Source organism: Brassica napus, unplaced genomic scaffold (assembly GCF_020379485.1).
Source record: "Brassica napus cultivar Da-Ae unplaced genomic scaffold, Da-Ae ScsIHWf_3013;HRSCAF=3800, whole genome shotgun sequence".
NCBI lineage: Eukaryota > Viridiplantae > Streptophyta > Magnoliopsida > Brassicales > Brassicaceae > Brassica > Brassica napus.
The window spans coordinates 12,501-25,122 of record NW_026016261.1 but is presented as its reverse complement, the minus strand read 5'-3'; the positions used below and the strand labels follow the sequence as shown (position 1 = coordinate 25,122).

Below are 12,622 nucleotides of genomic sequence, written 5' to 3'. Positions count from 1 at the left end.
GCGAAGAAGGACTAGACCTAGTACTTAGCCGCATATGGGGTCCGTCTCCCATAGAAAATGTAATGGAACAATAGCGGACACTCAGGCAAATGAAATGAAAATAAATGTGAATGCTGAATAGTTAGCCTGAAGTTGTACCAAAAAAAGACAAAAAACCATTTTTTCTAATGTGACAACAAAGCTGATGCTGCATGTGTGCTATCATTGAGCAAATAGGAAATAGGCATTGGAAAGAATGGCATCAACATGAAAAAGAAAACTATTTGTGTAAACTTACTGACATATAAATAAAAAAAAGTACTGCTTCGACTCCAGATATGAACGCTGAAAAGAAAAGCGAAAAAAAACTTTTTTAAAACAATAGTTTTGAATAGCAGAAAATGGGATACACATCGAATGGTAGAGGGGGGGGCCCTGACACGAAACTTAAAAAAGAATAAAAAATCCTAAGAATCCATATTTCGTAGAAATTCTTGTGGACACTACAATACAAAATGTAGTTGTGTTTAATCTTCTTTTTTTTTTCAGATTTTGTATATCTAGATTAAGTATGTATCTATCAAAAACAGTATATACACTAGATAAACTCGGCTCAATCTTTTTTTTACTAAAAGGATTGAGCCGAGTTTAATTGCAATTAAACTAATAAACGGACGTGAATTACTAATCTAATTTCTAGTCTTGGCCATCTAATTTATCGATGGTTGGGAAGTTAAATGTGATCTCCTTCCATACTTCACAAGCAGCAGCTAGTTCAGGACTCCATTTGCAAGCCTCACGGATAATTTCATTACCCTCGACTGCAAGATCACGTCCCTCATTACGAGCTTGTACACATGCTTCTAGAGCTACTCGGTTAGCTACGGCACCCGGTGCATTTCCCCAAGGGTGGCCTAAAGTTCCGCCACCAAATTGTAGTACGGAATCATCTCAATAAAATCACTCTTGACAGTAATATATGTTGTATATGTAAATCCTAGATATGACAATATGCGGAATTCATCCATGAAAATGAAAACAAGGGGGGGTTGATATCGATGGGACGCATAACCGGATATGCTAAAATGAAAATATGAAAAAAAAAGGCTAATGAGATCGAAATAATGAATCATAAATAGAGTTCCATTTCGGAATTGGCTAGATAAAACAAAGTCTTGCCTATTATGACAAATAAATCAAAGACTTTCCACAAAAATTTTTTTATTCATATATTTTTTATTTTAAAACTAGGTTTTGGTTAGTTGAGCTTGAAAACGACTATTCCTTCATTGAAATTTAATTAAGTAAAAAATTGAATTGCATATTCGCTTGGGTGGTACCAATGAAATCGAGTGCTTACTCCCATTTATTATTGAATTAACCAATGAATTTACTATCGAAGATTTTTTCTGTATTCGAAAAATTTCGCAACAAAATTGAACATATTTTTTATTATGAGAATAAATCCTACTACTTCGGATCCAGCGGTTTCAATACGTGAAAAAAACAACCTGGGACGTATTGCCCAAATCATTGGTCCGGTACTGGATGTAGCCTTTCCCCCGGGCAAGATGCCTAATATTTACAATGCTCTGGTGGTTAAGGGTCGAGATACGCTTGGTCAAGAAATTAATGTGACTTGTGAAGTACAGCAATTATTAGGAAACAACCGAGTTAGAGCTGTAGCTATGAGCGCGACCGAGGGTTTAAAGAGAGGGATGGACGTGGTTGATATGGGAAATCCTCTAAGTGTTCCAGTCGGCGGAGCGACTCTAGGACGAATTTTCAATGTACTTGGGGAACCTGTTGATAATTTAGGTCCTGTCGATACTCTCACAACATCTCCTATCCATAAATCCGCGCCTGCTTTTATAGACTTAGATACAACCTTATCTATTTTTGAAACAGGAATTAAAGTAGTAGATCTTTTGGCCCCTTATCGTCGTGGGGGAAAAATCGGACTATTCGGTGGGGCTGGCGTGGGTAAAACAGTACTAATTATGGAATTGATCAACAACATTGCCAAAGCTCATGGTGGTGTATCCGTATTTGGTGGAGTAGGCGAACGAACTCGTGAAGGAAATGATCTTTACATGGAAATGAAAGAATCTGGAGTCATTAATGAACTAAACCTTGCGGACTCCAAAGTAGCCCTAGTCTACGGTCAGATGAATGAACCGCCGGGAGCTCGTATGAGAGTTGGTCTGACTGCCTTAACTATGGCAGAATATTTCCGAGATGTTAATGAGCAAGACGTACTTCTATTTATCGACAATATCTTCCGTTTTGTACAAGCAGGATCCGAGGTATCCGCTTTATTGGGTAGAATGCCTTCTGCTGTGGGTTACCAACCCACCCTTAGTACCGAAATGGGTTCTTTACAAGAAAGAATTACTTCTACGAAAAAAGGGTCCATAACCTCTATTCAAGCAGTTTATGTACCTGCAGACGATTTGACTGACCCTGCTCCTGCCACCACATTTGCACATTTAGATGCGACTACCGTACTATCAAGAGGATTAGCTGCTAAAGGTATCTATCCAGCGGTAGATCCTTTAGATTCAACGTCAACTATGCTACAACCTCGAATCGTTGGCGAGGAACATTATGAAACTGCGCAACAAGTAAAGCAAACTTTACAACGTTACAAGGAGCTTCAGGACATTATAGCTATCCTGGGGTTGGACGAATTATCCGAAGAGGATCGCTTAACCGTCGCAAGAGCACGAAAGATTGAGCGTTTCTTATCACAACCTTTTTTCGTAGCAGAAGTATTTACAGGTTCTCCGGGAAAATATGTTGGGCTAGCGGAAACAATTAGAGGGTTTAATTTGATCCTTTCCGGAGAATTTGATTCTCTTCCTGAACAGGCCTTTTACTTAGTGGGTAACATCGATGAAGCTACTGCGAAGGCTACGAACTTAGAAATGGAGAGTAAATTGAAGAAATGACCTTAAATCTTTGTGTACTGACTCCGAATCGAATTGTTTGGGATTCAGAAGTAAAAGAAATCATTTTATCTACTAATAGTGGACAAATTGGCGTATTACCAAATCACGCGCCGATTGCCACAGCTGTTGATATAGGTATTTTGAAAATACGCCTTAATAACCAATGGTTAACAATGGCTCTGATGGGCGGTTTTGCTAGAATAGGCAATAATGAAATTACTATTTTAGTAAATGATGCAGAGAAGAATAGTGACATTGATCCACAAGAAGCTCAGCAAACTCTTGAAATAGCAGAGGCGAACTTGAGAAAAGCTGAAGGCAAGAGACAAACAATTGAGGCTAATCTAGCTCTCAGACGAGCTCGGACACGCGTCGAGGCTCTCAATACGATTTGATTTTGTAACTAGCTGACGTATAAAAAAATAGGATCCAAAAGCGAGAAAAAAAAAAAAAAAAGCTGGCTACAAAAACTTATTAGACACCATTGATCATGGTGTCTAATAAGTTATACCTACTATTGGATTTGAACCAATGACTCCTGCCGTATGAAAGCAATACTCTAACCACTGAGTTAAGTAGGTTATTTATCATCGTAAAGAGAAGGCACGGGGATACTTATCACATCGATAGGATTATAAATCCAATATTATTTCTAAGCAATACCAATAAACAACGAGATGAAAGAGATATAATGTTCGATCATATAATATTAATCTTGACAAGAAATTATCTACATGATAAGATAAGATAAAATGTGGATCATAAACACAAGGGCTATAGCTCAGTTAGGTAGAGCACCTCGTTTACACGTGCGCCAAAGTTTTTCAGAGGAGTCCATCACGCAATCAAACCAATTGATTGATCTTATTAATAAATCGATGTCTTACTCCATGACTTTTTTTTAGGAAAAAGAGGAGAACAATAGCCTGACATTAGGTCCTATTAAAGTACCCCATTTCGGTAGGGAATTAATAGAACCCATCATTGATTTGAGATATTGATAGGGTGAATACCCAGTCTACTTAATGCTAGGCAGAATGAGTATAAGGAACTCAAAAATGATCTTTTCGTCCTATGAACCTTAAGGTGTAGCAAGTTTCATATTTGATTTTTTAATCAGGATGTTAGAGACTATATTTAACTTAAGTTGATCTAGACCAAAAGCAAACCTACGTCAAGAGAACCCTTCTTTGAAACACTTTGGTAGTTATTCTGTATTGTATTAGAATTAAAAAATAATCAATCAGAGTACTTGGAACCATTTCTTATCTTTTTTTTTTAAGAAAAAATATGGTAGACTAACTGATCTTTCTATCAGTTAATGAAAGAGCCCAATGCAAAAAAAATGCATGTTGGGTCTTTGAAAGAGTTCGAATCATTTTGATAATAATAAGTTCGAGCTCTTTTACCGAGCAGGTCTACGGTTCGAATCCGTATAGCCCTAACTAATAAATTTATTCTAATAAATGACATTCAAATCCAAATAATTGGATAATTTTTGACTTTTTATTGTATTCTTTATTTCTAACTGGTTACTTTCAATTTGTTGGTTCATAAAAAAAACTCCCAGACCCTAAACCATAAGTCCTGGGGGTCGTTCAGAATAAAACGGAAAACCAAATTTGATTTCATTTGATTTCAGTGGATCCAATCACTATCTATAGATATATCTAGATAGATACTTATAATTTAGAATAAACGTTTTTTATTCATTCATTTTCATAGTCGTAAGTGGATTTTTTGATACGTCATAATTTTAAAAACGAAGATATTTTATCAATTTGTTTTATTTTTAAATAAAACATAAAGCAAATTTAAGAAACAGAAAAAAAAAATTACTAGTTATTAATCATATTAATATTATATTATTAATATGAGAAACTATTAGTAATAGAAACATGGAAATATTAAGTAATAAGTGTACTGAAAATAAGATTACAATCAATAAATCTTAAAAGGAGACGTCTACCACAGCAACCAAACGAAAATAAATGATTCGATTAACCTGAATTTTTGTTTTGACGCAAGAGTTATATATACCTTGCCCAATCCACTCCGATTGGAATTGACTAAGCGGGTATTTTTTCCACATTCATAGGAGTTCGTCTATGTTTCTGCTTTACGAATATGATATTTTCTGGGCATTTTTAATAATATCAAGTGCTATTCCTGTTTTGGCATTTCTAATTTCCGGGGTTTTATCTCCAATTACGAAGGGGCCGGAGAAACTTTCTAGTTATGAATCAGGTATAGAACCGATCGGGGATGCTTGGTTACAATTTAGAATCCGTTATTATATGTTTGCTCTAGTTTTTGTTGTTTTTGATGTTGAAACCGTTTTTCTGTATCCGTGGGCAATGAGTTTCGATGTACTAGGGGTATCCGCTTTTATAGAAGCTTTCATTTTCGTGCTTATCCTAATTCTTGGTTTAGTTTATGCATGGCGAAAAGGAGCGTTGGAATGGTCTTAGTTCGTTTCCTGAATACTTGTACAATAACAATAAAAAAAAAGTAAAAAAAAACCATTGAAACAATTATGAATTCCATTAAGTTTCCCGTACTTGATCGAACAACAAAAAAACTCAGTTATTTCAACTACGTTAAATGATCTTTCAAATTGGTCAAGACTTTCCAGCCTATGGCCGCTTCTTTATGGTACCAGTTGTTGTTTTATTGAATTTGCCTCATTAATAGGCTCCCGATTTGACTTTGATCGTTATGGGCTAGTACCAAGATCAAGTCCTAGACAGGCGGACCTTATTTTAACAGCAGGTACAGTAACAATGAAAATGGCTCCTTCTTTAGTGAGATTATATGAACAAATGCCTGAACCAAAGTATGTTATTGCTATGGGAGCGTGTACAATTACAGGGGGGATGTTCAGTACCGATTCTTATAGTACTGTTCGAGGGGTTGATAAGCTAATTCCTGTAGATGTCTATTTGCCGGGTTGTCCACCTAAACCAGAGGCTGTTATAGACGCTATAACAAAGCTTCGTAAGAAAATAGCTAGAGAAATCTATAAGGATCGAATTAGACCTCAACGGGGTAATCGGTGTTTTACTACCAATCACAAGTTTTTTGTTGTACGCAGTACACAGACTGGAAATTATGATCAAGAATTACTCTATCCACCATCATCTACTTCAGAGATCTCTACTGAAACATTTTTTAAATACAAAAGCCCAGTATCTTCCCACGAATTAGTGAATTAGGGAGGATTTGAGAGAATAAGAAAAAATCTTCATAAATTAGAACTCATGGTAAATGTGAAATACTTAAATTTATATAAAAAAAGGTGTGGGGGAAATAAAAAAGATGCAGGGCACTTTGTCCGTTTGGCTAGCCAAACGCGGGCTGGTTCATAGATCGTTGGGCTTCGATTACCAAGGAATAGAGACTTTACAAATAAAGCCCGAAGATTGGCATTCTATTGCTGTAATTTTATATGTATATGGTTACAATTATTTACGTTCCCAATGTGCCTATGATGTGGCACCAGGTGGCCTCTTAGCCAGTGTGTATCATCTTACGAGAATAGAATATGGTGTCAATCAAGCGGAAGAAGTTTGCATAAAAGTATTTACTCACAGGAGTAATCCCAGAATTCCATCTGTTTTCTGGGTTTGGAAAAGTACGGATTTTCAAGAACGGGAATCTTATGATATGTTAGGAATCACTTATGATAGCCATCCGCGGCTGAAACGGATCTTAATGCCCGAAAGTTGGATAGGGTGGCCTTTACGTAAGGATTATATTGCCCCCAATTTTTATGAAATACAAGATGCTTATTGAATGATAAAAAATTTGAATGATAAAAATGAGTCTTAGTTTCTACAACTACGGACCTTCGCGGAATATTTTGAATTCGAGTCGTTTTTAGATCAAACAAACAGAAGAATTAAGGTCTTATTCATATTATTATAGATAGCTTAATCTCCAATTTGAAAGATACTTTTTTCCTAAAAGCCGAGCCAATAGGATGAACTAAAAAAAAAAAAAGAGTTCTGCATTATGAACTTTGTATCGCGCACATAACTTAGTCAACTTTAGTCACATAACTGGGAATGAATAAATAAGATTGGAAAGCAATACAATAAATGGGGGGGTTAAAATTCTATTTCTATTGTATCTAATCTAATGAATCTTGGGGGTATTTCTGCCCTTCAACGATAGATACTATAGATAGATATAGATAGATAGATATAGATCTTTTTTTTTTTACTTTTTTTTATTCTTTCAACCAGAACTTTCCTTTCGAATATGTATTAGGTATAAAGTCTTATACATTTTTTTTGAACGGATGGATCCACAACATGAACAAAAAAGAGAGGGGGATAAAGGATTATTGCACTTTTTTTACTAAAGATACGTTTAATTTGAAGACTATAAACTTATCAAAATTAATCAATCCTATGCCAAGAACCAGATTTGAACTGGTGACACGAGGATTTTCAGTCCTCTGCTCTACCAACTGAGCTATCCCGGCCATTACCGAAGTATCATTCTCATTTTATGAGATGACTTAGGTCTATGTCAATTAAAAGAAACGCAAAAGTAGTAAATGAAAAAAGTTTTGGACCGGGAATTTATTGGATCTTCGAAAAGAAGACTTTCTAAGTTTTAGAATGAAAAATTATTTAGATTCGAAATAATTCAAATCGATAGTTCTTTCTCATTTGTATATGTATGATATATCCCACAAGACTTGTATATAATAAGAAAAGAAATTCGAGTTTGTAAAAGTGTCGGATGAATGAAAAAAGATCAATGAATTCTTGAATAACTAAAAAAAGGGTAAGGTGTCAAACAGACTTTTTTAGGGAGTAGGGTTGGGGATAGAGGGACTTGAACCCTCACGATTTTAAAAGTCAACGGATTTTCATCTTACTATAAATTTCATTGTTGTCAGTATTGACATGTAGAATGGGACTCTATCTTTATTCTCGTCCGATTAATAAGTTCCACCAAGGATCTATCAGACTATGAAGTGAATCGTTTGATTCAACACAAGGGATTGAACTCCATTTGTTAGAACAGCTTCCATTGAGTCTCTGCACCTATCCCGCTTTCTAAACTCTGGTTTGTTCGCGTAACCCAGGATTTGGCTCAGGATTGCCCATTGTTAATTCCAGGGTTTCTCTGAATTTGAAAGTTATCACTTAGTAGGTTTCCATACCAAGGCTCAATCCAATTAAGTCCGTAGCGTCTACCAATTCCGCCATATCCCCCTTTTTGCTTTGAGATTAGGATCTCATTATGATGTCTTTCCACTTTTTCTTATGACGAAACCTTGGAATTCATTACATACAGATACTTATTTTATTTCTTTGGTATCTTCTTGCATTTTTTTTAGCCCCATCCATATTGATTTAGTTTAATCAACAAAGATTCTATCATTTTTGTATTTGCAATTCAATATGGTTATATATTAGAGAACATATATATGTTCTTCCTTTTTCTCATCGTTGTCTTCAATTTTAAGAAATAGTCGAACGGTCGATTCGTTTTTTTTACTTCCATGAAAAGAAATTTATGATCATTATTGAAACTTAGAATTCTACAATGTGCAATGTAAAAAGATTATAAGTCTACTTCGTAGATTTGAAATTCGAATAATTCTAAAAAAGTATATTCGAAATGAATATTCGAATATTCATTCTAATAATTTAATTCTATAAAATAATAAAGAATATAAAAAGAGAAAAAGTATCAAATAATAATAATTGCATGAGGTTAGAACAAAAAAACCAAGAATTTCAAATCAGATATCATTTAACTTTAAAAAAAAGCTTTCCGGTCTAATTAAAATTTTCTTATTTAGAAACTCATGAAATCAAAATTAGAAAGTCGATATATTGCTATATTATATTAATTCATTAAGGTTTTGTTTTATTTATTTAATGATAGTCACTATTTATTTGAGCTATATTCTGTTCTAGAATATCGAAAATATGATGAATTCTAAATAGATAAGGAAAAATATGAATAGAATAGTTAATTAATACGATCTAGTAGTTTAGTGAATTTGTATACACTATTTTAGTTGAGCCCGCTTAGCTCAGAGGTTAGAGCATCGCATTTGTAATGCGATGGTCATCGGTTCGATTCCGATAGCCGGCTTTTACATAGTTTTTCATTTTTTTTACATGATTTTTAATGTACTTTCAAAAAAAAATAAGATTGAAAAGACTTCTTTCACCTTTTTCCAAGAGTTACCACGCCATTTATATTATGTCATATAAACTTCCATATAGGAATATATATTGGGGTAAAAGGGTTAGATCTTGGCAAAATAAATGAAGAAAATAAAGGAAAATTTTTGTGATTTATTGATTTATATATATTGTATATACAATAAAAAAAATCTGTATATTGAGAGAATATATCTTCTGACTCTTTGTATTCCAATAGTTTATTGGAGTGGATTTTACGTTATTTATCATTATCATTTAGTTCAGTTTTAATTTTGTTTAGTTTTTGTACAATTTCAATAAAAAAAGGAGTCTTTATGTCACGTTACCGAGGGCCTCGTTTTAAAAAAATACGCCGTCTGGGGGCTTTACCGGGACTAACTAGTAAAAGGCCTAGGGCAGGAAGCGATCTTAGAAACCAATCACGCTCCGGAAAAAAATCTCAATATCGTATTCGTTTAGAAGAAAAACAAAAATTGCGTTTTCATTATGGTCTTACAGAACGCCAATTACTTAAATATGTTCGTATCGCCGGAAAAGCTAAGGGGTCAACGGGTCAAGTTTTATTACAATTACTTGAAATGCGTTTGGATAACATCCTTTTTCGGTTGGGTATGGCTTTGACTATTCCTCAAGCGCGCCAATTAGTTAACCATGGGCATATTTTAGTTAATGGTCGTATAGTTGATATACCAAGTTATCGATGCAAACCCCGAGATATTATTACAGTGAAGGATGAACAAAACTCTAGAACTTTGGTTCAAAATCTTCTTGAGTCATCTGCCCCCGAGGAATTGCCAAACCATCTGACTCTTCACACATTCCAATATGAAGGGTTAGTCAATCAAATAATAGATAGGAAATGCGTCGGTTTGAAAATAAATGAATTGCTTGTCGTAGAATATTACTCTCGCCAGACTTAAAAAACCTAAGTGAAGTAAAAAAAAATCACTAAAAACAAGAGTTCGGACAACTCCCCTTTGCCCGCTTTTTTGATTAAAACTAAAAAGGGACAAGGTAAGGGATTTTGTCGGGGAATCTTTTTCCTATTCATGTATCATAGATTGGTAGGGAGGTTTGGATCCCTTGTTTGCTCTTCCCAGCATTTTCCATAGCAAAGAAATGTAGATTTTATATCTAGAAAAATTGGAAGTAGATAGAATATTTTTTTATAAAAAACGAGTCCGCTTTTATGTTAGTTCGTACTATAAAATTCCTTTGTTTGTGAGAAAATTTTCTCACAAAAGAAAAGTTAAAGGAAATAAAAAGAGTTATAGAATGGATTACTACCTATGCCAAGATCGCGTATAAATGGAAATTTTATTGATAAAACCTTTACAATTGTAGCCGATATCTTATTACGAGTCATTCCGACAACTTCCGGAGAAAAAGAGGCATTTACTTATTACAGAGATGGTGCGATTTGATTATCATTATCATTTTTTTCTATTTCTCACCGATTTGGAATAGAAAAAAATGAGTATTGAAAAAAATCTACGCTTTTGAAGGTGAAGTTTATAATATAAAAAAGCAATCCCTTCTGTCATGTATCCACGATTAGTGCAGCCTTAGATGCTTCAATTATGAATTCTAGTATTGAGCAAAAGGTTTTTTACCTACGGTTCCCGTATTACAGATCAATCCTACTAGACTAATACAATATACGAATAGGAGGCACAGGGGAAGAAGCACTACGCCGAGAAATCAACAACACGAAAACTTTCTTCAAAAAGATTCCTTTTCTTTCTTCTTCTTTGGGATTGGGACTAATTAAAATGGTTGGAACAATAAACATCCATCTCGTCCGTACTTTGGATACCCGTATAACCATTGAAGACTGTTGAAGTGACTAATTCCTGGAAATTTAGGGGCGTTGAGAACAAAGAAATTGTTAGAGTTTCCTTTTTTATTTTTATCTAGTATGAATATGAATCCACTTGGTAGTAAGAAAAGATCTTTTACAAGAAGGTTGGCTAGGGATTTCTTGTAAAAACATTAGCCCCGCTTAGTTCATAATGACATCAAATTTTTCCATATCCATATATTTATTATTTTCATTATGCACCTAAAGGAGGAGCCGTATGAGATGAAAATCTCACATACGGTTCTGAAACGGAGAATTCGTTAAAGCGAATGACGACCGTAACGGATGTCGGCTCAATCTGAAGGAAATTATGCGGAAGCATTACAGAATTATTATGAAGCTATGCGACTAGAAATTGACCCCTATGATCGAAGTTATATACTCTATAATATAGGCCTTATCCACACAAGTAATGGGGAACATACCAAAGCTTTAGAATATTATTTTCGGGCATTAGAACGAAACCCCTTTTTACCACAAGCTTTTAATAATATGGCTGTGATCTGTCATTACGTGCGACTATCTCCACTATAGAAAAAAAGAACGAACAGCTAGTCAATGAAATACTAGAAAAAAAAAAGGCTTTCTACATAAGCATCGTCCAAAACGATTTTTTATCAGCTGTAGCAAATAAATAAACTTCATGGATCGAAATATGAAGTGAAGACTAGATATGCCTAAATACTTTATTTTCTATGGATAAAAAAAGATTTAATTGATAGAGGAAGCACCGTAAAGATCAACTGGAAAGGTTTTGGACCGATACAACAAGAGCTGTTTATTTATATCATAATATGAGATAAATCTTAGAAATCTACTTATGTAATAGAGTGGATCCCCTAAGGTATTGAGCAGCGGTGTAGCATCAGATCCTAAAGACAGTAAGTCTTTTTCTTTTTTATGATATGAAGTATGAAAAAAAGTCTTTTTCAACGATTCTATATAAATTTATATATGAAAGCGGGATAGTTACCTTTCAGAAAATTCTAATATCTAATAACAGTGGACATGCCTTTTTTTTTCTGAAGGTAGGAGAAAAGATAAAACTTATTATTAGATTAATTAATATATTAATTAAATCAAAACGAAAGTTTGAAACTCATGTAATTACTCTCTTTTGTTTAATCCAAGAAAAACCGAATGAATATCTATAAGAAATCTCATTCAATTAGATATAAAGTTAAAGTAGGTTAAAGTGAAAAAAACTGGTACACCAAAACAAAAGAGTTGGTTGTCGAGCCGTATGAGGTAGGAAACTCTCAAGTACGGTTCTCAGGGAGGGAATTGACCCGCCTATTCCGACCGTGGAGAACAGGCCATTCAACAAGGAGATTCTGAAATGGCGGAGGCTTGGTTTGCTCAAGCCGCCGAGTATTGGAAACAGGCTATAACGCTTACTCCTGGTAATTATATTGAAGCACAGAATTGGTTGACGATCACGAGGCGCTTCGAATAAGAACTTTTTCTTTGTTTCTTTTTTTTTTATTCTATAATATATCTTTATTTGTTTTTACAATTAATTGTTTTTTAGTTTCTTGGCCCTCTCGGTCAAATAAACCAGATTCTTTTTTCTATCAGAAGAACCAATCCCAGAAAAAAATTTCATTATATCCTTTTCTCAAATCGTTCTATTT

The 12,622-nt window shown here is 34.3% G+C and overlaps 1 protein-coding gene, 2 non-coding genes and 1 pseudogene across 3 annotated transcripts; 3 read left to right on the top strand and 1 right to left on the bottom strand.

Annotated features, from left to right (window-relative positions):
• The first annotated feature begins 936 nt into the window (after window positions 1-936).
• Window positions 937-3,369, top strand: LOC125602865 (ATP synthase subunit beta, chloroplastic). The gene has a single exon (XM_048774243.1). It carries the CDS (start codon window positions 1,434-1,436, stop codon window positions 2,928-2,930), a length of 1,497 nt encoding a protein of 498 aa, XP_048630200.1. The 5' UTR covers window positions 937-1,433; the 3' UTR covers window positions 2,931-3,369.
• A 2,350-nt stretch (window positions 3,370-5,719) lies between these two features.
• The window catches only part of LOC125602867, a 7,222-nt pseudogene continuing 319 nt past the window's right edge, over window positions 5,720-12,622 (top strand).
• TRNAF-GAA lies at window positions 7,347-7,419 on the bottom strand. Its single transcript has one exon. It is a non-coding gene; the product is annotated as a tRNA-Phe (tRNA).
• TRNAT-UGU lies at window positions 8,981-9,053 on the top strand. Its single transcript has one exon. It is a non-coding gene; the product is annotated as a tRNA-Thr (tRNA).